This window comes from Pelodiscus sinensis, chromosome 5 (assembly GCF_052426305.1).
Source record: "Pelodiscus sinensis isolate ZL-2025 chromosome 5, ASM5242630v1, whole genome shotgun sequence".
Lineage (NCBI taxonomy): Eukaryota > Metazoa > Chordata > Testudines > Trionychidae > Pelodiscus > Pelodiscus sinensis.
In genome coordinates this window covers 63,504,075-63,525,815 of record NC_143056.1, presented here as the reverse complement: position 1 = coordinate 63,525,815, position 21,741 = coordinate 63,504,075, and the positions used below count along the sequence as shown (strand labels likewise).

The 21,741-nt window shown below is 43.9% G+C and overlaps 1 protein-coding gene across 11 annotated transcripts in view; it reads left to right on the top strand.

Annotated features, from left to right (window-relative positions):
* EXD1 (exonuclease 3'-5' domain containing 1) overlaps positions 1-21,741 on the top strand; it is a 34,594-nt gene that overhangs the window by 1,059 nt on the left and 11,794 nt on the right. For 6 of the 11 annotated variants that reach the window (XM_075927130.2, XM_075927129.2, XM_075927128.2 and 3 more), the window contains exons 2-9: positions 2,809-3,046; positions 4,188-4,256; positions 7,082-7,139; positions 10,092-10,237; positions 12,823-12,887; positions 17,227-17,313; positions 18,956-19,255; positions 21,141-21,284. In XM_075927130.2, coding sequence (XP_075783245.1) covers positions 2,914-3,046; positions 4,188-4,256; positions 7,082-7,139; positions 10,092-10,237; positions 12,823-12,887; positions 17,227-17,313; positions 18,956-19,255; positions 21,141-21,284 — 1,002 coding nt within the window. In that variant the 5' untranslated portion in view covers positions 2,809-2,913. The remainder of the gene's footprint in view (positions 1-2,808; positions 3,047-4,187; positions 4,257-7,081; positions 7,140-10,091; positions 10,238-12,822; positions 12,888-17,226; positions 17,314-18,955; positions 19,256-21,140; positions 21,285-21,741) is intronic. The other 5 variants (XM_075927133.2, XM_089778484.1, XM_075927136.2 and 2 more) reach the window with 4 other exon arrangements.

Genomic DNA, 21,741 nt, shown 5'->3' with positions numbered 1-21,741 from the left:
GCTGATCCCAGGCTCCTACTGTCCTGCCCCTTTGAAATGCCCTGGCAGCATTTCAAAGGTGCAGTGCCATGGAAATGTCTGCGATTAACGCGTTAACAAAATTAATATGTTAATCACAGGCATTAACACGTGTTAATTGACAGCCCTAATGTGCATCTGTATTCACAAAAATGAACCATGGCTATCTACAAACTTGCATGCTCCTAGACAAAAATTTGTATCTGCAAAAATGAACTATGGATGTCTGCATCCACATCCATGAATTGGGATGCTTACAGATATAAAGCAGATATGTTGGTTAGCAGTGCTCTACAAATGCAGTGTCTCTATGGATATATGAATTATATGCTGGTGTGCTTTCCACTAGGGATGTGAGGTAGGGATATAATCGTGTAATTGATTAACCGATAAGCAAAAACTTATAGGTTAATGCTATAGACTACATGCATTTTCCTCCCTCCCCCACCACCAGTAAATTTTTTAGTAGGCTGGCCAGCAGTCCAGGTCAGTCCTAGTTTGTGATGGGTCCAGGACCTACCCCTGCTGCAGCTCTGCATTTAAAGTGTATTAGGAGCAGTGTTCATGCTAACATTTTCCATTCATGAGTGGAGTGAGTTGTCTTGTGCACCAATATTGAGGTCATGTGTGCTTAGCTGGATGTGTGCCACAGTGGCACACAAGTTATAAACCTCTCCCTTTTCCTCCTCTGCTGCCATGTCTCCAACACTGTCATCCCTGCTGCTCCCCTACTCCTCTCCCTCCTCTGCTGTCCTGGCTCCTGCCCTTCTCACTTCCCTCAGCCCACCTGGGACTTTCCCCACCTCTCCATCCTCTTTGACGCCTGCACCTGCGCAGCGTGCCCTTCCTTCCCCCCCCCCTCCGCCGCCTACTTAGCTCCCCTCCCCTCTCCTAACACCTTAACACCTACCTCTACCCACCTGCCCTGCCTCTCTTCTCTAGTGTCTTTCCCTCCCCTCCACATGTCTGCCCTTCTGCTTCACCTCCACAATCCCCCTGGCACCTGCACCTCACCTTACCCCCTGCAACCTCCTGGTGCCTACTCCCTTTCCCTTCCTGGTGCCCACTCCCTCACTACCCTCTACCCCAGTTCTCCTCACACTCCTCTGTAGCCTCAATGTGACTTGCTCCAACCCCTGTCTTGCTCATGCCAACCTTTCAACTCCTGTTCTCCCAGCACCCACTCCTCCCCTCTCTTCTTCCTTCCTCTTGTCCCCATTGCCCTTCCCCTCCGCTCTCTCATCCCCATTGACACCTTCCCATTCTCCCTCACCTCTGCCCTTTCCCCTCATTGTCTTCTCTTGCCCCCCTGGCATTTGTCTCTCCTCCACCCTGTCCCTTGGTGCCTTCCCCTTTCTTCTACTGCTCTGGTCCCTTCTTCTCCTCTCAGCACAAGCCCCAGCCTCTCCTCACCCCCTCGTTTCCCTTAGTTATCCCTCTGCCCCTTCCCTTACCATCTACCATCCTGATACCCAGCCCAGCAGGTGCAGGTAACATGGCAGGTGTCTGCCCAATATGCCGAGACTTGAGCTAGGGCCACTGTGCTATTTTTATTACTGTGGTCTCAACCCCAGCAGCCACCATGCAGCTGCAGTCCTGCTGCTCCCAGGGGCTAGGCCATGCGGTAGGTATCTATGCTGGGCCTGGAGCCAGGCCACCGTGCTATTTTTAGTACCATGGCCCAGGCCTCAGGGTGGCTGCCTAGCTGTTCTTGGGGTGGGCAGTCACCTGCCACGTGGCCCTGCCCCTGGGAGCATCTGGACGGCTCTGCTGAGGAGATGGGCAGGAATGAAATTCCTTACAGGGAACCCTGATTAGGAGCCAAGGGGGGCAGGCAGCCTGGCTCAGTCTTAGCTCACGCCAGGTCCGGGACCTACCCCTGCTGTAGCTCTGCATTTAAACTGTATTAGGATACAGGTGGGAAGGCAGCCTGGCTCAGTTCCAGCTTGCACCAGGTCTGGGAGCTCAGACCATGCCCCCAGACAGGAGCTGCTGCCATTCCATGCTGCTACGTCTGTATCAGAGGCAGCAGGGTGACAGGCAGCCATCTATGAAGGGAGCTGGTTTTTAAACTGTCTCCCCTCTAGAAATGTAAGCAACTAGTTGACTACCGGCTAAGCCTATACTTATCAGGTAGTTGAGTCACTACTCAACTAGTTGCTTCCTTCTCCCCTCCCCCCATGCCTTGCTGCCTCTATCAGAGGCAGCAAGTGGTGGGGGGAGGGGAGGGAAGGGGAGCAGGTTCCGGTGTTGGGAGGAGCTGGCTTAAAAGACTGTTCTCTCCAACACTGTCTCTGCTGGGGTTGGGGGGGGAAGGCAGCGGTTGCAGAGGCACAGCGGGGAACCTGGGATGAGTGGGGACTCAAGCAATTGGGACAGCAAGTGTCCCCCCACATCCCTTATGACCTACTCAATGGAAGATCCATCGACTAAGCAATTAGCTGATTAGTTGAAATTTAACATCCCTGGATTCCCTCGTAGACTGGCTCCTGCCTGGTACCCAGCACTACTGCCTCTGACACAGAGGCAGCAACGCAGGGTGGCAGGGGTCTCCCTGGGAGTGGGGCCAGATTGCACTGGCTGCTAGTCCCACCCCAGGGATTATAGAATAGTCGACTAACTGCTAAGAATTAATGCGGTTAGTTGAGTATTCTGTCACCTGCTATCTAACATCCCTCCTTTCCACTTCAAGCTGTAGCTTTATTCCACCGAATGCTGTGTGTCAAAGCAGGAAGACGTTAAAATGATCTGGTCCTATCTTTTCATTTTCCATCTTGGATTGTTCTGCAGATGCTCTAAGAAAAACCAAGCCTTAATGAAGGAATTGCAATCTTAGTCTGGTTCTCAAAGCAGAATACGAAACAATTTGGGGAGCTAGTTTGGGGATATACCAGCATGAATCCAAGCAGCGATTACCAGTTCCTCAATGAGATTCTGGGAAAAGCCATGAAAATCACCTTGAAATGTGGCATCTTCCAGGGAATATTACAGCATGTGGATTCCAACAGAAGTATCGTTCTTAGCAGAGGTTCAGTTCTTTTTCTGTACTTGTCTTCTAAATTAATGTAGCTCTTCAAATGCAGGGAGGGAGGATGGGAGGTAGAGTTCTCAAAGGTATATTTACATATTGTAGAGATGTGAATGGTTAACCAGTTAATCCACAGGTGGGTAATAATTTTTAATGGAGGGCCACTTCACAAATTTCTGAAATGGCCCTGGGCTACCCTGGAATGGGCAGGGCCTCATGTGGAATGGGCAGAGCCGGGAGACTTTCTCTGCGTTTCTCTCTAGTTGCCACGTGCCTGTGGCGGGGGCAGAAGATCTCGCGTTCCCCTGTCCCTAGGTCTTGATTGGCCTGGGGCTGAGGAGCGGCAGGGTGGCTGTGGGCAATTTCCACCAGCTAAATCCAGCCTGTAGAGGCCCCTTTGCTCACCCCGACTTAGATGAAATAGATGGAGGAGGGCATTGTTTCCCAAATTCTGAGTACTGGATAGATCTGAGACTTGGTTTATTTTTAAACATCTGGGATTTTAAGTTAAATAAAAGGCATCAGGATTTATCTTGAACCAGTTAAATATGCATATAGTTTTCATATCAAGAGAGTTGGTAGGGACAGAAGAGGGTTCTGATGTATTTTTGTCCGGCATAGCAATATAATTATGTGTAAGTAGAATCTATTATTTAACGGCTGACTTTCATTGATAACTCTAAAACAATTAATCTTCAGCCATTCAGAAACTAACTAGGACTCCTAGGTTGCTCAGTCTTGTGTGCAGAATGCACCTACTGTTGACTGGATTATTGATTTCAGGTTGGCATAGTTGTACTTGTGCAATGAAAAACAAATAGCAGAAGAATGAACACTCTTTCTTAATGTAAAGTTACAAATGAAATGGACCCAGCTGTGCTCTCAGCTTTGGGGATGCAAAGGAATAACTGAATCCAGAATTTACACCATTGTGTCCACCAGATATTTGCAAACAACACTCTCGTTTTTTATATTAGTTTTACTCAATGCAATCATTTGAAATTGTTGATTTAGTGCTTTTGCCAAATGTTTTTTGTGAGGTCATGTCTCTGGCTTTATTTGGTTTGTAATTCTTTCTTTTATATTTATTGCAGAGCTTCATGGTTCTGTTTGTTTATCTATTTATTTTTAATTATTTCAGTGAAGAACATGGAAACAGGTAGAAGCATGACAGGTGTGAAGATGTTCTTTGGTTGTGAAATTTTGAAAGGTGAGAACTTTCTTTCTTTCTTTGTTCTGCAAGGGTGGGGTTCCTGGATACTGCCACATATTTAGAACTTTCAGTTTTCTTATCTAATGATGTGCCCTATTCAGTTTTCTTTTTTGAATAAAAGTCCCATTTTAATCACTGAGAGTTTTGGCTGAGTAACTCCTAAGTAAAGAGAGGAAGGAAGCCCCAAGGACAGAGGCCCTAGTCTAGGACTTGGGCAAACTGAGGAAGAGGTATGTTAAGTGACTTGCCCTATGCCACAGCAGGAACTTGAATTCAGATCTCCCATCTGTAATATGGGGATAATATTATTGCTTTTCTTCATGGAGATGTTGAGGATTGCTGCATTAAAGATAGTGATGTGCTCAGATACTACAGTAATCAGGGCCATGTAAGTATCTTAGGCTTCATCTACACTAGAGCTTTTGTTATTTAGCTTCCTCATTGTAACTTAAAGCAAAATAATGGTTTGGTTGAGTGGGGGAGAGACGGAAACTCTCCCGTTGATTTGTATGGGGATGCATTAACCATACAGAAAAGAGACTCACCAGGTAGGTGAAAAAGGCTGGCTGAGGGTGCCCCACCTCCAATTCCTGTCCAGAACTGCCCCAGCCCTGAGCCTTCCACTTCTCAGGCACTCTTTAGGGGGGCTGAAGCTCCCCTTCTTTTGTACAGGTACACTGATGGCTGTTCCCCTTCAGCAGTGAGCAAGGGGTAGTGCACAGTTTGCTTTCTTCCTCAGTCTGGCTGGAAAGTGCAGAGGGTAGACATGCACCCCTACCCCGGCTATGCTCACTTGAGCAAAGTGGCTATGGGAGAGGCGCTTCTCATCTGGTCCCAAACTGCTGTGATGAGAGAGAGCTGGAGTAGTCCTTTCTTCCCAGCGAGTCTGCCTGCTGAACCCCTCATCCCCAGAGCTTATCCGAGAGCAATGATTTAAATGAAGAAAAGCAAAAATTGTGTAAGGACCAAAGCAATGCTGCATAAATGTTCTAGTAACAAATAAAATCTAAGCTTACTAAAGCTGACAACTTGTGTCGAGGGGTGTGTTGGTAAATATTTCCTTTTTGTCTTTCCCCACTCCATGGCATCTTATTTACTTTTGCATGTGACAGCATTTAGCATGTAATCAATTTTGCTCTTTTTCCCTATTAGTCAGTTTGCCCATTTGTTTTTTGAGCCCATCACAGAACAATATACGTGAGAAGAACTCTAAAAGTTAGGAAAATTTGATTTTACAATAATAAAATCAGCAGGGAAGTAGTATATGAAACTGCAAAAATTATAAAAGGGGGATATCAATCTCAAAAGGCACTGTTGGGATTATTTAGTGTTTATAGAGTTCTTAAAGATGGTGGCTACGTCTACACTGGCCCCTTCTTCGGAAGGGGCATGCTAATTTTGAAAGTGGGAATAGGGAAATCCGCGGGGGATTTAAATATCCCCCGCGGGATTTAAATAAACATGTCCGCCGCTTTTTTCCCGGCTTGGGGAAAAGCCGGAAAAAAGCGTCTAGACTGGCCCGATCCTCCGGAATAAAGCCCTATTCCGGAGGATCTCTTATTCCTATTCCTTCAAAGTAGGAATAAGAGATCCTCCGGAATAGGGCTTTATTCCGGAGGATCGGGCCAGTCTAGACGCTTTTTTCCGGCTTTTCCCCAAGCCGGAAAAAAAGCAGCGGACATGTTTATTTAAATCCCGCGGGGGATATTTAAATCCCCCGCGGATTTCCCTATTCCCACTTTCAAAATTAGCATGCCCCTTCCGAAGAAGGGGCCAGTGTAGACGTAGCCATAAAGTGCTGTATGGAGCTGATCCAAAGCCCAGTACACTCAATGTGAAGATTGCCATTGCTTCAAACCATTGGATCAGGTCCTTAGTTTAACCTACTTGGTCAATTTAAAATAATTGGTAATATTTTAAGTTTTTTAGTCTCCCCTTAATTATTTTTAGAAAGTGTTCTACGTTACATTGATTACTATATTGTCTCGTACTGATTAATATGCTCTTAAGTACTCTCTGAGTTCATTAAAAGTTGGCAAAGTAAATGATCAAATACGTTTTAGAATCATTTGCCTTGTGCTTTTTGTCTTAGATCATTCATGGAAACACCTCATGGAAAGTCAGTGTTGGGGTAATTACTATTGCCTCTCTCTTCTTCCCCATCTCCAAAAAGGTAGAGGAGTCAGAGCACCTCCATTCTTAGACACACAAGAATTTTAATGATGGAACAAACTGTGGCATCAGACTGTCTAAGATAACATTCATAAGCTTCAGAGGGATAGCCGAGTTAGTCTGTATTTTGAAACTGCTTCCACAGATAAAGAACTTAAGTGCAGTATATTACTCTATTTAAAAGCTTTTTGGGGGACAGCCATTGTGATTTTTTTTTTAAAGAAATGTCCCTAGTGTAGACAGGTTTGTGTGTGTCTGTCTACTGCTACTATCTACTTTTGTACTGGGAGCAAGGAGATGGAAGGCAGCTCTCAGTGATCTATGTACAGCCTTGCCTCCTCCTTCTGGTTATCACATCTAAAACAATTTTTATATGTAAACTGTTGAGGTACAATATTGGCCTTATGCAGATTTCAGTAGAGATGCTATAGCATCAGCTGGTTTAATTTTATGGCCACTGATGTAAAATTTGCTGTGTGATATCTGATCTGATTACTTGTTACAATGAATACTACTTTTTCACTATGCCCTGCCGTGACTGTGTTCGGCACTTGTCAGTACTAGTTCTGGCTCATCAGGGAATTAAATATGGTTCCTGATCAAAGAGTTGCTGATGTTAGAGCAGTAACAGAAGTTGATTTGTATTACAGTGGAATTGCTGGAGGAACTGGAACAAGATGCAGCAAGAGGAGATGTAAAACCCTTTAGGTATGTTGGAAGACTTATATTCTTTTCCAGTCATGAAAGATATCTGCTAGGATAGCCAACAAATGAATGGAAAAATCTTATGAGCATAAGATTAAGTGACACAAAGATTGTTTTAAGGAGTGGGTAAGAAGATGGCTGGGATGTTTACATTATTGAAAAGATTCTTGTAAGATATTCCTCCTTTCTCAATACATGAATAATTTGTTTGGTTTCTTTTAAATGCACTCCGGGCTTCCAGGGAAGATATCTCACCTAAAACCTTTCTTCCATAGACAAACAGTAGTACAGGGTAAAGTACATTTCAAACCTTATCAAATGTAGGTAAACAAATGTGCTCTCTGGAAGCTGGCACAGGTGTGGATTTGTACTTTAAAAAATCTTGCATTTCCATTGCATCTCCAATGTAAATTATGATGTTCAGCTTTCAAGTATTTCATAAGGTCACATTTGAAACAATTTAATTTTCCTCAATAAAGAAAAGAAAATTGACTGGCTTTTGCTAACCACCCCCTTAAACTGGAATTTTCAAGGCAAATACTATTCTGTTTAGCGGCAATTTTTTTAACAGATTTAAAAGTCTAACTTAGTCTTTTAACAAAATGTGGTTTTTGTAATCCTCAACCCTTTTAAATACAGGTTGGACCTCTCTGGCCTGGCACCCTCAGGACCCAAGTCGTCACGGACCAGGGAATTTGCCAGACCAGGGGAGGTCAATTGCTCCCCTGCTGGCTGCCAGGCTGACAGCTTCTCTTCCTGGGGCTCCCAAGGCTGGGGCTCCCTGCCCTGCTGCTGCCCCACTAAAGCTGGCCCAGCCAAGACTCCCTCCCCTACTGCCCACTGGCTGGGCCCTGGGTTCCCAGGGGTTACCCAGCCAGGGTGGTCTGGCTGCTACCAGCCCTGCTACGTCAGCTGGTTCCTCAGGGTTTCCCAGCCCTGGGCAGCTTAGCCATCTCCAGCCTGCTGTCACGGAGGGTTTCCCGGAGTTTCCCAGCCACTACTGCCAGGGGCTCTCCAGCCACATGACCTCACTGACACCAGAGGTTTCCCGGTTGGAGTGGAGGCTCCCTGATGCTGCCTGGCCCCACTGATGCTGGGGTTCCCCTACTGGGGCTGGGACTCCTCGGCTGCTGCTTGGCCCCACTGCTGGGGTTCCTCAGCCAGAGCTCCCGAGCTGCAGAAACCCCTGATGGCAGTGGGGCCAGTCCTAGTCTGGGCTGCCATTATAGCTCCGCTGCTGTCACGGGGTTCCTGGGGCTCCCCAGCTACCACTGACCCTGCTGCCAGTGGCTCTGCAGCCACCTGACCTCACTGACACTGGGGATCCCTGGCTGGGGCAGAGGCTCCCCGATGCCATTTGGCCCTGCTGACGCTGAGGTTCCCCTGCCCAGCTGCTGCTGGCCCAGCTGGGACTCCGCAAACCCTCTCTCTGCTGGCTCCCATTCCTGTGGCTCTTTGGTCCAGCAACATCTGTGCCGGACCAGAGAGTCCTGGATTTGGGAGGTTCAACCTGTAGAACTGTTTTGATAAATGCCCTTTTATGTCTTTAGGGGCTTGTCTTTTCACTTATACTGCTTTAACTATACTGCTGTAGAAACAAATTATTCAAGAGGTAAAACCCCCAAGAGTGAATGCAGCTAGAAAGGTGGGATAGTACTTATAATGATGTAGATTATAAACATGAAAGATTTTACTAATAAGTGTTTTGGTAAAAAAGCTTACTCCTAACCAAATTGTCACTAAATTGTCACTAAAACTGTAGATCAAGGTGGGGAATAATTTGATGGTGGCTCCACTTCAAAATTTTGGTAAGGGATCAAGGACTGCACTTTTGTATGGGAGGGCTATGGGGTTTGGCATTGAGCCTAGATACAGGAAGGAGGTCATGGTAAGGGGTTGAGATGCAGGAGGCAGTGTGAGGTCTATGAGGGAATTTGGGTGAAGGAGGGGATTGTGACCTGGGTCAGAGGATTGAGGTGCAAGAGTGAATTCTGACCTAGAGGAGGGGTGTAGAAGTGGGTGGCGGATCTGTGAGGGAGTTATGACAAAGGGTGGGGGTGCAGAGAGTTTGGTTGTGACTTGGGTCAGGGAGTTGGGGTGTGGGAGGGAACAGTGTCAGGTGTGAGGTCTGGAGAGCTCCCAGCCAGCAGCCCAGCAGGACCCTTGGGCAGACTCCTTGACTGTTGCACTTCGCATGCTGTGCAAAGTGGCTGGCGGTTGGGGCCATGTGTTCTCAGTGTGGCACGCCATGGGGGAAACTCCGTGAGATGCTCACACTTGCATGCATGTCTCTGGCTGGAAACTAGTGAATGGGAGCTGCCTATCGGAGCTGTAAGGATTGTGCTAGGATGGGAGCAGCAGGTAGAACTCCCCCCAGCCCCTCCAAGGGGTATGCACCATCCAGAGTTGCGCAGGCTGGCCCCAGCAGCCAACCACTTTGAGCAGTGTGTGGGTAGTGCCTGTCCAGGGTTCCACTAGGCTGTGGGACACTGGCAACCCAGGGGATTGTGGCAGATCAGATCTCAATCTTTGGTGAGCTAGATCTGGCCCTCAGGCCATATTTTGCCTGCCCCTAGTTTAGATGAATCTTGTTGCTTCAGTCTTCCTTGATTTGTCCGCATCTTGGGATCTCTCCTCTTTGTCAGGACTTTCATCACCAACCCCTTCAGTGGACCACTTTGCTGCTGGTTTCTGCCTGTGGTGTCTCTACATTTGCTCTCTGAAATAAATATCCAATAAATAAAGCAAATTTATTTAAGAGAAGGATGAGGAGTTCTCAGGAAAACCATAAATGTTTGACTAGAAAGTTGTTACAGAATGTGAGGCAGCTCATCACATGGCTGTATGTAAGTGTAGGCTATTGGATGAAAGTCAAACAATGCCTTATAATATAAACTTTAATATGTTGTGTTGTCTCAAAATGTGTTGACTGTAGCACTATACATGATTTCTCAGTGTTATCTTGTGCAGGGACAGTGTAGTTACTGGAGGAACTGGAATGGACAAAGGAGAACCGGCAGAGCACAACCCACAGAGTTCTTCTTGCATTATTCCTGAGAGCCTGGTCACCCCTCTGAGTGACTTAAAATACATGCTGGCAGGTAACTGTGATATTAGGAATGCAGAATCAGTCTTTCTGCAAGACAGACACTCAGTATTTGACACAAGCTTTTATCCCAGGGTCTGTATCTTTTCACATTCTATATGCAAAATACCTAATACACAAAATGTCTGGATCCAGAATAACTAATTAGTTTTTTTTAAAATAACACCTTTAGTTATTTTACATCGAATTAATGTATGGATGCCCATATTTTTGGAACCATTATTTCAATTTGACTACTTGTTCCAAAATATGGGAGTCCTCAGACTCTGGAATAACTAAAGGTGTGAATTAAAAACAGATTTAGTTATTTCATTTCCATTTTGTGATTAGACAAGCCCTTACTCATGAAGTGTCTTGAAATCTTAAACAGAAGTTCATGTTTACAGCACAGTGGTACAAGCTCTTTGGATTATCATAAACAGAAAACAATTGTATCCTTTGGTATATATGGTTGTGACTATTTTCTTCCACTATTTGATCTGAGGAAGTGGGTCTGGCCCACGATAGCTCATCATCTAATAAACCATCTTGTTAGTCTTTAAAGTGCTACATAGTCCTGTAATTTGTTTCAGAAAACAAAACGTTATTGGCAATGGATCTGCTATTAAAATATTTTTCCATTTGTCCTGGCTAATGAGGAGGAAAAAGTTCTCTCCATAATAAATGCACTTGTGCTTTCTAGAGACACTTTTGTGTAAATTTCATTAAATGGGCTCCAGTTGTCATGTAGATTGGTTAATGCCTAATAATGCTAATTTAAAGGTCAACTTTGCTGACTATTTCTCTGCTGATAAAACAGCCTGCATCAGTCATTCTGGGACTGTTACCCTTCAAGGTTCTCCCTCCTCACCTTTTGAACTCACGCAGAGTATAGCTCTTTCCTTCCTTAGATATCACCTTTACTTCCACATTCAGTTGCTGGCTCATAAGGAGCAACATTAAAATATACAATGTATATTATACAAAGATAAGGAAATCTTAGTTGTCACCTTATACATTTTTTCATAACACTTGTACTATGGCTTTCTCCTCACTGCAAAATGACTTTTTTTTCGCACAAAGGAGCACAATTGCTCTTGTGAATAGGTTGAAGTATTTACTGCAACAAGCAAGACATAGAATCATAGAATAATAGGACTGGAAGGGACCTCGAGAGGTCATCGATTCCAGCCCTCCGCCCTCAAGGCAGGACCAAGCTCCTTCTACACCATCCCTGACAGATGTCTATCTAACCTGTTCTTAAATATCTCCAGAGAGGGAGATTCCACCACCTCTTGTGTGTTAATTTGTTTCATTATTGTGTGGTGTCTACAGCCTCTCTCCAAGTTACGAATGAGTTACGGACCAAACACTTGGCAGTAACTCGATCTGTTCGTAACTCGGACCCCATTGAGATACACGCAACCGCACTGTTCGTAAGCATGGGTTGCATTCGTAACTCGGGGACTGCCTTTACGACTGCTCCATGGAGCTTTAGTTGTGTGAACGGTCATAACTCGACCGTTTGCAACTTGGGGAGCGGCTGTACTAAAATCCTAAGCCTAACTGGCCATTGATGATCAGTGCAATGCTGGTGGTTATACTTGGAGGATACTTGCAGAGGGTTGGTGGTCAAATAGAAAAGCTCCTGCTTTGTGTGCAAATGGTCCCACATTCAAAATCTGGCTCAGGTCTTGCATGGGGCACAGATACCCCCATGAGGATGCTACAGGAATATTTTCTTTTGTTCTGTAGTGAAAGTACGGTTGGAACAACCCAGGAAATGAGAGAATAAAGTTTGAATACAGTGATTTGCAAAGGATTTTTTAAAACGAGGCTTATATTTTTTCAGTTATTTAAGATTGTCAAAACAACTGAAATGAAGGGTACTTTAAATCTGCAATTAAAAATAGAAATGTCAGGATTGACCAGTGTAGTCTTTCCTGGCTTTGCTGGAGCCCTCTTGAGAATGTCGGAGAGGTGCGTTGTCAACTTTTGTACCTTAACTGAAAGAAAAGGACATGTTCAATCTTTGCAAAGAGAGCCTTTCTCCAAGTAATTCTTATGCATTATTGTTAACAATTGAAAACAGTGTTTCAAACTCCATGAATGCCAGTGTTTTAAAGCTGACTAAAAATCACTTTCTCTCTTGATTGCTTAATTTTCACTCTCTTATCGGTTCTGCTCTCATAACATGTTCCAGCCTGGACAGAGTCTGAAATCTTTTTACAAAACTTTTCCTGCCTCCTCTATATTTCATAACAGAAACTAAAAAGGGCACCAACCTTTTTCTTTTCTTTTTTTAAATTAAGCTTTGGAACATCACTTTTATAACTCATTACTGGTTTCTGTTTCACAGTGAGATCAAAATACTGGAGTTGCTGTTAATGGGCTATCATTCGATCTGCTGGGCATAGTTATTGCAAACTTGGTTTGGAAGAGCAATAATGTACTTGAAGTTTTTCATCTTGGAGGAAAGGGAAGATAGGACTGTAGTGTGACCAGCTCTGGCAAGATGGGATTTGAGTGTGGATGTAAAATATACATCCACTGGAATCACTAATGCAGAGGCAATCTCTGATGTTGTGTTTTTCATTGCAGAGGGAGAAGAGGAAAATATGGAGTACATAGTCATTGACCAATTCCAGCAGAAATTTGGTCCTGCTGTGAGTAATAACAGTGATAACATTCCAGTTAAAACTACATTACAAAGTTAAGTTGACTTAAGTTACATCACTATCATATTTGTGATGATGGGATGTATCCATAGACAGAGGAGTGCACCATGGCTAAATATCCTACTGTGCAACTTGCCACCCTGTTGGGTTTTCTGGGAAGGGTTTGCAGTGCTTCCTGGGGCACAGTTCACCATCCCATGATGGAGTTTTCTCTGTTCCATGGATTTCTGACTGTTTTGTGCCGCTTTTCAACAGGCACTATAAACTGAGCGCTTCCCATCTGTATCAAAACATGGATCATACACTAATCTCCGGTACTGTGAGTGTTATGAACAGAATGCAGCTGATCATGCAGTATTTCATGAGCTGTGAATCTGATAGTTGACTCCCTATGTGTTTAATGGAAAGAAATAATTCAGAATTGCTTCTGGCATTTATGGAGCAGCTTCACATGGTGGATTGTTGATTTTGGTGCAGGAAACAAGCACAGAGTGGGGGAAGTGCATCATTATGTGAGTTTTGAGATGAGCAATGGCTGCAATGTTCAAGGCCACCTCCTAGAACTGTGTGCAGAGCTCTTTTACAGGCGTTGGTGCAAGAACACCAAAATGAGAGCTGTCCTCACACTGGAGAAGCAAGTGGTGATTGCTGTATAGAAGCTGGTAACCCTGGACTACTGCTGATCAGTGAAAAATTAGTTTGGAATAGACAAGTCCAGGATGGGTGTTGTAGTGATGCAAGAGTGCAGAGCTATTAATTACCTTCTACTACAAAGGACTGTGAGGGTACGTCTAGACTACAGGCTTTTGTCGACAGAGGCTTTGTCAACAGATACTGTTGACAAAGCTTCTGTCGACAAAGAGCGTCTAGACTGCATCCAGTTCTGTCGACAAAGCAAGCCGCCTTGTTGACATGAGAGTGTAGACGCAAAGGACAGTGTAGATGCAATAACGCCTTCTGTTGAGAGAACTCTGTCGACAAAAGGCGTTATTCCTCATAGAATGAAGTTTACCGCCGTTGACAAAACTGCTGAGTTCTACAGAACTTGGTGGTAGTGTAAACGCAGGTATAGTTTTGTCGACAAAAGTCCACTTTTGTCGACAAAACCCTGTAGTCTAGACACACCCTGGGTGGGATATAGGGTGGGGAAACAGTGGATGGCTTTGCAGCAATGGGATTCCTGAACTGTGGTGGAGCTATAATGGCATGCGTAACCCCATTTTGGTACCAGATCATTTTGTGACAGAGTAGATCAACAGAAAGGGCTACCTATTTATGATGGCAGAGTCTCTGGTAGGTCACAAGGTTTGTTTCACTGACATCAAGGCAGGATGCTCGGGAAAGATGCATGACACATGCATCTTCAGGAACTCTGCTCCGTATAGAAGGATGCAAGCATAGACTTTGTTTCCAGCCAAGCCCTCTACTTGCAATCGGAAGCATCAGAAGATTGCCATACCTTCTGGAATGTGTCTTTTATTCCTCCAGTTTAATTTCCTTATCTGACAGAACTGTGTGGCCAGTGTACAGGTGAAAACAGTCAAGGGCACATCTGCAGAAGCTGAAGAAACAATAGAGGCACTAATGACTAAGTGCTCTCACAACCTTGATTCAAACAAGTTAAAAATACTGTTGAAGCAAACGCCTCACTTAGTTTACGCGGCTAAACAGACAGTTTTATTGGCCAATAAAAGCAAAGTGAGCCAAACGTGGTCTTAGCAAAGCCGGGCCCAGTAAGGCTGGCTAATACAATTAATTCTAGTATTTTATACCCTTAACCAAACAAGTCTGATGTTAGGGCAAGAAATTAAAGAGAACTTCAAAGAGGAATTATTATTAGCATAGAAAGAAACAGGTTAAAAGGGAGTTCGAGCTTTAGCTCAAAATAGTTTATTAACACATTTCAACAGCGCATCCCTTTGGTTTTTTCCCACCTCGATGAAGGCCAGTTTACTTCCTCGTGCAAACACAAAAAACTAAAATGGCTTTTGTTATACAGAATGGCTTCTAGCTAAATATAAAATAGCTTCATCAATACTATCTTCTCACTTCCCCTTTGTAGGAACCCAGTATGGTAGAAGTACCAACCACAGAGACACAAAATAAATAAGGAAATATTATTTATTCCTTGTGACGTATTTCTTCCCTTAACAGTCAATCTGTGGAACTCCTCGCTAGAGGAGCTGGTGTTATGTAACTCCTGTGGAGCTGTGGTAACCACTGTTTCTCTGAGTAAAGTGATAATGACCTCTTTGATATCCACCAGTGACTTCTTCCACAGGTGTAACATGATGCAGAAAGGTGTGCGCGCACATGTGTTAACATGCATATTGGGGTTTGTAATCTTTGTGAAGTCTATCAAAAATGGGGCTCTGCATCTAATTCTGTTTGCGATTTGTATCAATTGATGTGCAGGGGAGTCTCAATATGGGGGCCTATCAGTTGTTGTGGGGGTCAGATTAAATGGATGTATTTAATAGGAATCAAAATGAAGTGGTTTGTGTTCTGGGGAGCATCAGAATTACCGTATTTTCCGGCGTATAAGACGAATTTTGATGTTAAAAAACATCCCCCCAAAATCGGGGGTCGTCTTATACGCCGCGTATGCGGCTTTGCAAAGCCTCGGGGGAAGCCGGCGGTGGGGCATCCCAGGCGCGCCTGAGCTGCCCCACCAGAGCCCCTCCGCGGCTTTGCAAAGCCTCGGGGGAAGCCGGCGGCGGGGCAACCCAGGCGCGCCGGGGCTGTCCCGCTGCCGGGGCGTCCTCAGAGGCTTTGCTCCCGGTGTCCCTGGTCTGCTGGAGACGGTCCCCCGCAGACCAGAGGCACCGGGAGCAAAGCCGAAGCGGCGGTGGGGTGCCGCGCTTCTGAGGCTTTGCTCTGGCAAAGCCTCAGAGGCGTGGGACCCCGCTGCTGCTGCGGCTTTGCTCCCGGTTCCTCTGGTCTGCTGGGGACCGTCTCCAGCAGACCAGGGACACCGGGAGCAAAGGAGGTGGAGGGGCGCTGGGGTATAAGACGAAACCCTATCTTTAAACTAAAAAATTAGGGGGTCTTATACGCCCAGTCGCCTTGTACGCCGGAAAATACGGTACTTAGTGATGGGTGACAGTCTCTTGGTCTGTGTTTTCTGTGGTGTGTGGGGCTTTTGCAAGTTATCACTTTTTTTTTTACATTTCTTCCCCAGTCTGCCTGGGGTTTGGACACTGCCTTTGCTGCTGCAGATTCTAAAGGAGGCCTAAATAGCTGGTGGTGAGAGGGTTCATAATTAAGTAGCTGGTGGTGATAGGGTGGCAGGTTCATAATTTAAAAACTTTATTTGGAGGAAATGATCTTGCCTCCTATGGTTACATAATATAAACAGTTATTATCTTTCGTGGCAGAAGGACCTATGAGGTATTGGGGCTCCATTGTTCTAGGTCTTGTACATACAAATAGCAAAAAGATGATCACTGCCCCAGAGAGCTAATTTAAGCATTGCTTGAAAAAGAAACTGAGAGTCTTTAACTAATGTTGGCCTTTGCTGCTTGTGCATGGCCTATGCTCTGAGATTGCTTTATAATAAGAACACTATCATGGTCCAGACCCCTTTTCCTTCAGTGCCCCAATTGTGCCTCTTTTCAGGGTTTTTTGTGACTTTTTTTTTTTTAAGTACTGTAATAGATAGAACTTAACAGTGGTTAAGTACAACAGTGCTGTTGTACTGAGATTATTGATCAGAAGGACTGACATAACTGGCAGTATTGTCATTGTTTTCTTGTACCCCACCATCTATTTTTCTGAGTCCATTTTGCCTTACACTTAAATTGTAAGCCTAGCACAGTGGGCTCTTGGTCAGTGAGTGGGCTTTTAGGTGCTATTATTAGTCTCCCTGAACTTCCTATTCACCAACCACCCATGTTTTAAATCATGAAACAGGTAGAGTAGAGGGAGCAAATTTATCCATACTAATGCCCTAACAATTTTGTTTCTTGAAAGTGCCACCAGACTACTTGTTTTATCTCATCAATATGCCTTATCTCCTCTAATGGGGAAAGAGCTGTTCAGTATTCATGTCCATACATTCCTTGATTTCTCTGCTAAGACTATCAGCAAGGGCACTGATTATGGTATATGTTAGGCATATGAAGCACATCTTCCAGTAAGTGTACTGGAACCTCTCTGCATTTCTCGCAGGCCACTGAATGCCTGTCTGATGCAAACTATTTTTAGTCACTGACAACTTCGGTTGAATTTCAACCAATGATTGAAGTGAAAGATTCTCAATTTTTATGACTGCTGTCCCAAGCCAGCCAATTCCTTGTGATATTCCTTTCCTTCTCGTTCTCACTAGATGCTGCACATCCAAAAACAGAGTGTTTTTAGTATGGCAGCAGAGGGTGTTAACCTATGTCGTCATGGAAGACTCTGCTGGCTTCAGGTAAGGGTCAGTTAGAAAAAAGAGAAAGTGGAACATCTTGAAAAAACACAGTTAAGAAGACATGATCTAAGAAAAAGACTTGGACTAAGTCTACTCTTAAAACAACTCCACACCCTCTCAACATAATTATACACGTACATTTTTTAACTCGTAGTGTAACAGGGCAGGTTAAAGGACTTGATAGAAGGGGAGAGAGGCAGCTCTTAAAAATAAACAGCAATGGCCCTGGCTAATCGGGGGCAGCTGAGACAGGGCTGCTATAAATCAAGGGCTAGATGAGTTGATTCAGGCTGCCACATGACCTCTTTAAAAACCTTTCAGTGGGGGAGGATAGGGGAGAGTGGAGACTGAGTTTGGAGAGTGGAGGTGGAGATGAACAAACAACTGATAAGGAGATTGAGAGAAGCTGAGGGAACAACATCAGCACTGCTAAAGGCAGCAGGGGGAGGTAAGAGGCTCCCACGGAGTGTTTGGAGGCTCCCTTCCCCCCCAAGTGGTCAGAGGAGGACTGCTTATTCACCCCGACTGGCCCGGGGTATCTGCCCCAACACTCTGTTTTGCTGAGGAATAGAAGGCCATATGATGAAAAAGGCCAGTGAGACTTGTATTGTGGCCCCCAAACAGTGGGTTAGTGGGCAGAACAGGGGTCTGGGACCCAGGAATGGGACTGACCTTGCCACAATAGTTAGTGGTAAAAACCACAGTGTGGAAGTGACTATACTAATATAAAGTGTCATACTGGTATTTCTTTTACTTTGTTGAACCAGAATAAGCTATACCAGTGTAAGGAATTTTCTATAACTGCATCTACACTAGGAGGGTTCTGCTGCTTTAACTATGCATAGCTGAAGCAGCAAAACAATTGTGTAGACAAAGCCCATAGTTGGTAATTGATATTGAAACACAGCAGAATATGGGAAGATTAGCTTAAAAGCATCAGTCCAGAGCTGTTGACATTCATGATGGCAAGGCCTTACCTAAATTAAAAGTTGCACTTGGTTTTAACTTTAGGTTTAAACAGTTTATTTAAATGTGTCCAAAGCTTGTGGATGCTTAATTCAATTTTAAATCTGGTTTATGTAAAATAAATGTCCCCACAGGGTTTGAATGCATATAACTAAATTGGTTAAAATAACAGCTTTCCTTAAGACAAGGCAACTTTGAATATAAACATGGCTAAGTCTTGTATCAAAGTCTGATGGAAGAGGGCAGGAGACAGTGTTTTCATTTTGGTCCTTGTAGTGAAAGGGGAGTCAATGAAAGGAAAAGTTCAGGGTGACTGTTACTTGCTTTGTCTGTATCCTGTGAAGAAAGTGGGAAAATGGAAATGTGTTTTTTAATGCAAGCGTTGTGCAGAGGATGTCTCACATGTACATTCTTTCCATATCTGAAAATGCTCATTCTGTAACTGCACATAATAAGCTACTGAGTTTGATCCCATATTGCAAGTTTGTCTGAGTGTATCTGTTTGCAAACAGATACACTATCTGCAGATTAATATCCATGAAACTGTAAACCTGCTGTCTTTGATGCTTTTTGTGAACAGCATTCTTTGCAAAAGTTGTATAGTGGCAGACCCTCCCCCCTTTTTTTGATCTCTTGCCTCCCCACTTGCAAATAAATTGGGATTGGTTTATTTTAGGTAGCCACGAGGAGTCGGGTTTTTTTATTTGATGTTTTCCGTCTGGGGCCTGGAATTTTCAAAAATGGACTGCAAATAGTGCTGGAGGACAAGAAAATTTTGAAAGTAAGTGTTCAGAAAGGTGGCAGGGCATCTGTGAAATATTTGGCCATCATTAAGAAATTGCAATTGGCCGTTGAATCAACTGCCAGGTTCAAGCATCTTTCTTTTGTTCTTCAGGTCATTCATGACTGCCGTTCGATCTCAGATTGCCTCTCACACCAGTATGGAATCATTCTTTCAAACGTGTTTGATACACAGGTACTCTGCTGTCTAGTCTAGTTTATAACCAGAGAACAGTGTCCACAAGAGACAAGCTTATTGACTTTTTCTCCTTATTAGGATATAAGAGTTTGCTTAGAACGTATTAGCTATCACATTCTAGTTAACACATTCTTAAACTCCAGTACAGGCAAGGCAGGCTGTATATATGTGTAAATATATGGTAAAAGGCTTCAATTTGACCAGTCAGCACGTACCAAAGCATAGCTTGCTTGGTCTACAATGAAATTTTTTAATGTTAAGATAAGTATACTCTGATGCTCTAGAGTACTGTCACGTACTGGATAAGGGGTGTGAAAAAACAGCCCCCAACCCCAAAGAGCAGCAAGTTAAAGCTCCGTGAACAAGGCTACAGCGTTTTCAACTTGTCTGCTTAGGCTTGGTCTGCACTGGTATAACTACTCTTATTTTGGTGGGACCTAGTCTGCTCACATGCTTCTCTCCTCTCTCCACTGTCCCCTTCCGAAAGATGGATTTCTTGACTGATTCATAATCACTCCAGCTCTGTCTTGGTGAGACGTAAATTGGTTTAGTGGCAGGGCAGATTCATTCCACTCCTAGTATATCTAAATTGTTACAAACTGTCCTTCCACTGCTGTCTCAATGCACTAGTCACTGAAAAATTGATCTATTTTCCTTTCTGTACTCTATTGCACTCGAGTCACTGTGATCAGAAATCACCTAATTTTAGTTCAGGTAAACCCACATAGACCTAATTTCTGAGCCACTTTGGTAGCAAGTAAATACCACTTCTTACAAGTGTGTCTAGACTTGCGTCCACACTTCTTTTGTGTTCTTTTGAAAGACAATCTAAAAAATGCAGGGTTTATTCCGAAATTGGTAAACTTCATTCTATGAGGAAGAATGCCTTTTCCGAAAGAGCTCTTTCGGAAAAAGGCACGTGTGGACACGGAAGAGGGAGTTTTTTCTGAAGGAAGAGGCCTCCAGGAAAAAGCACGGGTGCCCTCATGGCCACTCCGTCCATAATAATCACAGTTGAAATGTGAGGTAGCGTCCATTGTGTGGAATCTTTTGAAAAAGCAGGTTTCTTTATTGATGCGCTTTGGCAGTGTGGATGATCTCTTCAGAAGAAGCCTACAGTCTAGACGTACCCAGTCGCAGCTTCTCAGAGGAAAAATCAAAAGATGTATCAGTATGCCTCACTCAGCTACATGGCCCTATTGTTACTAACAGCTGTGCAGTTGTTAGGAACAATTAAATTACTTGATTAAAAAAAGAATCTGTAGTAGAGATAAGGCCCAAGTCTGACTAGCTTGGCAAAAATATTTTATTTTCCTCTTCCCTGTGAGACAGTTGTTGTAACTGCCTAATCAGGTGTTATCAGTTAAGTGATCTAGTATTTGATGCAGCCCATTTGTGCATAGTTATGGTATCTTTTAAGCTGCTTTTGTAATGCTATAGATTTACTATTATGCTACAATACTTAAGATTATAGTTTTTGTTTATAAACTTGTTTCACCATGTTTTTCCTCCTTTTGTGTCAGTAATTTAAACAACTATTTTAGCGAGAGAGGAAGAAATTTAACAGGAACTCCCCCTAAACGTATAACTAACATTTTAAAGTGAATGACATTTCAAGGGGAGTGGGCAGAAAACTGTTAGCTGTGAGATTGTACACAACCAAAATAAGTTTGCTGCCATCAAATTAATTCTTATCTTGAGGATGTGCAAAGTGTGGCCTGGGCTAAACAGTGATGATGGAGCCTTTTTTGTGCCCTAAGCAACATTTGAAGGTATGGGCATGATTCCAGTTTGAACATTTTATCTTTAATTTAAACATCTATGTTCTTTGCTTTTTGGACCAAAGATGCTGGTCATCCTATACTGACCATTCTCTTCACAGGTTGCTGATGTCCTGCATTTCTTCAATGTAACAGGTGGGTTCCTTCCACATCGCATCAGTTCCCTTCAGGAGTGCTTGATGCGACATCTCAAGATGTCCCCCCAAAAGGTGTCCTTCCTGGAGTGCAGGCAGCAGGCTATTCAAGTAAGTGGCTCAGTTCAATACCAGTCATAATCTCTAAGGACACAATCAGGAACTGTACATTGCCCCTTTCAAATGTTTGCCTATTGTGATTGTCAGTTGGGAAAGGAGCATGGTAATAGGAAACACAGATTTTTTAATGCAGTTTGGGATTGTAAGTGAGGGAGTCTGAGTCTATTCAATATTATACAGGCAATCCACTTCAGTATTATACAAACCACTTAGGGAGCACAAATTTATAATATTAGCTGGTTAGGAAGAAGGTTCAAGCTTCACTTGCCATCAGTGCCCATGACTGTATATTCTAAAAGGTCACTTTGAAATATAATTTATGGGCAAAAAAAATCTACAAACCGTGAAGAAACATGGGGGTCTTAAATAATGTAGGGTATATTTAGATTGGAATAGTTAAACTGGCAAAACTGTGCATAGACAAGGCCTTAGAGCAGCAGTGAGCAAT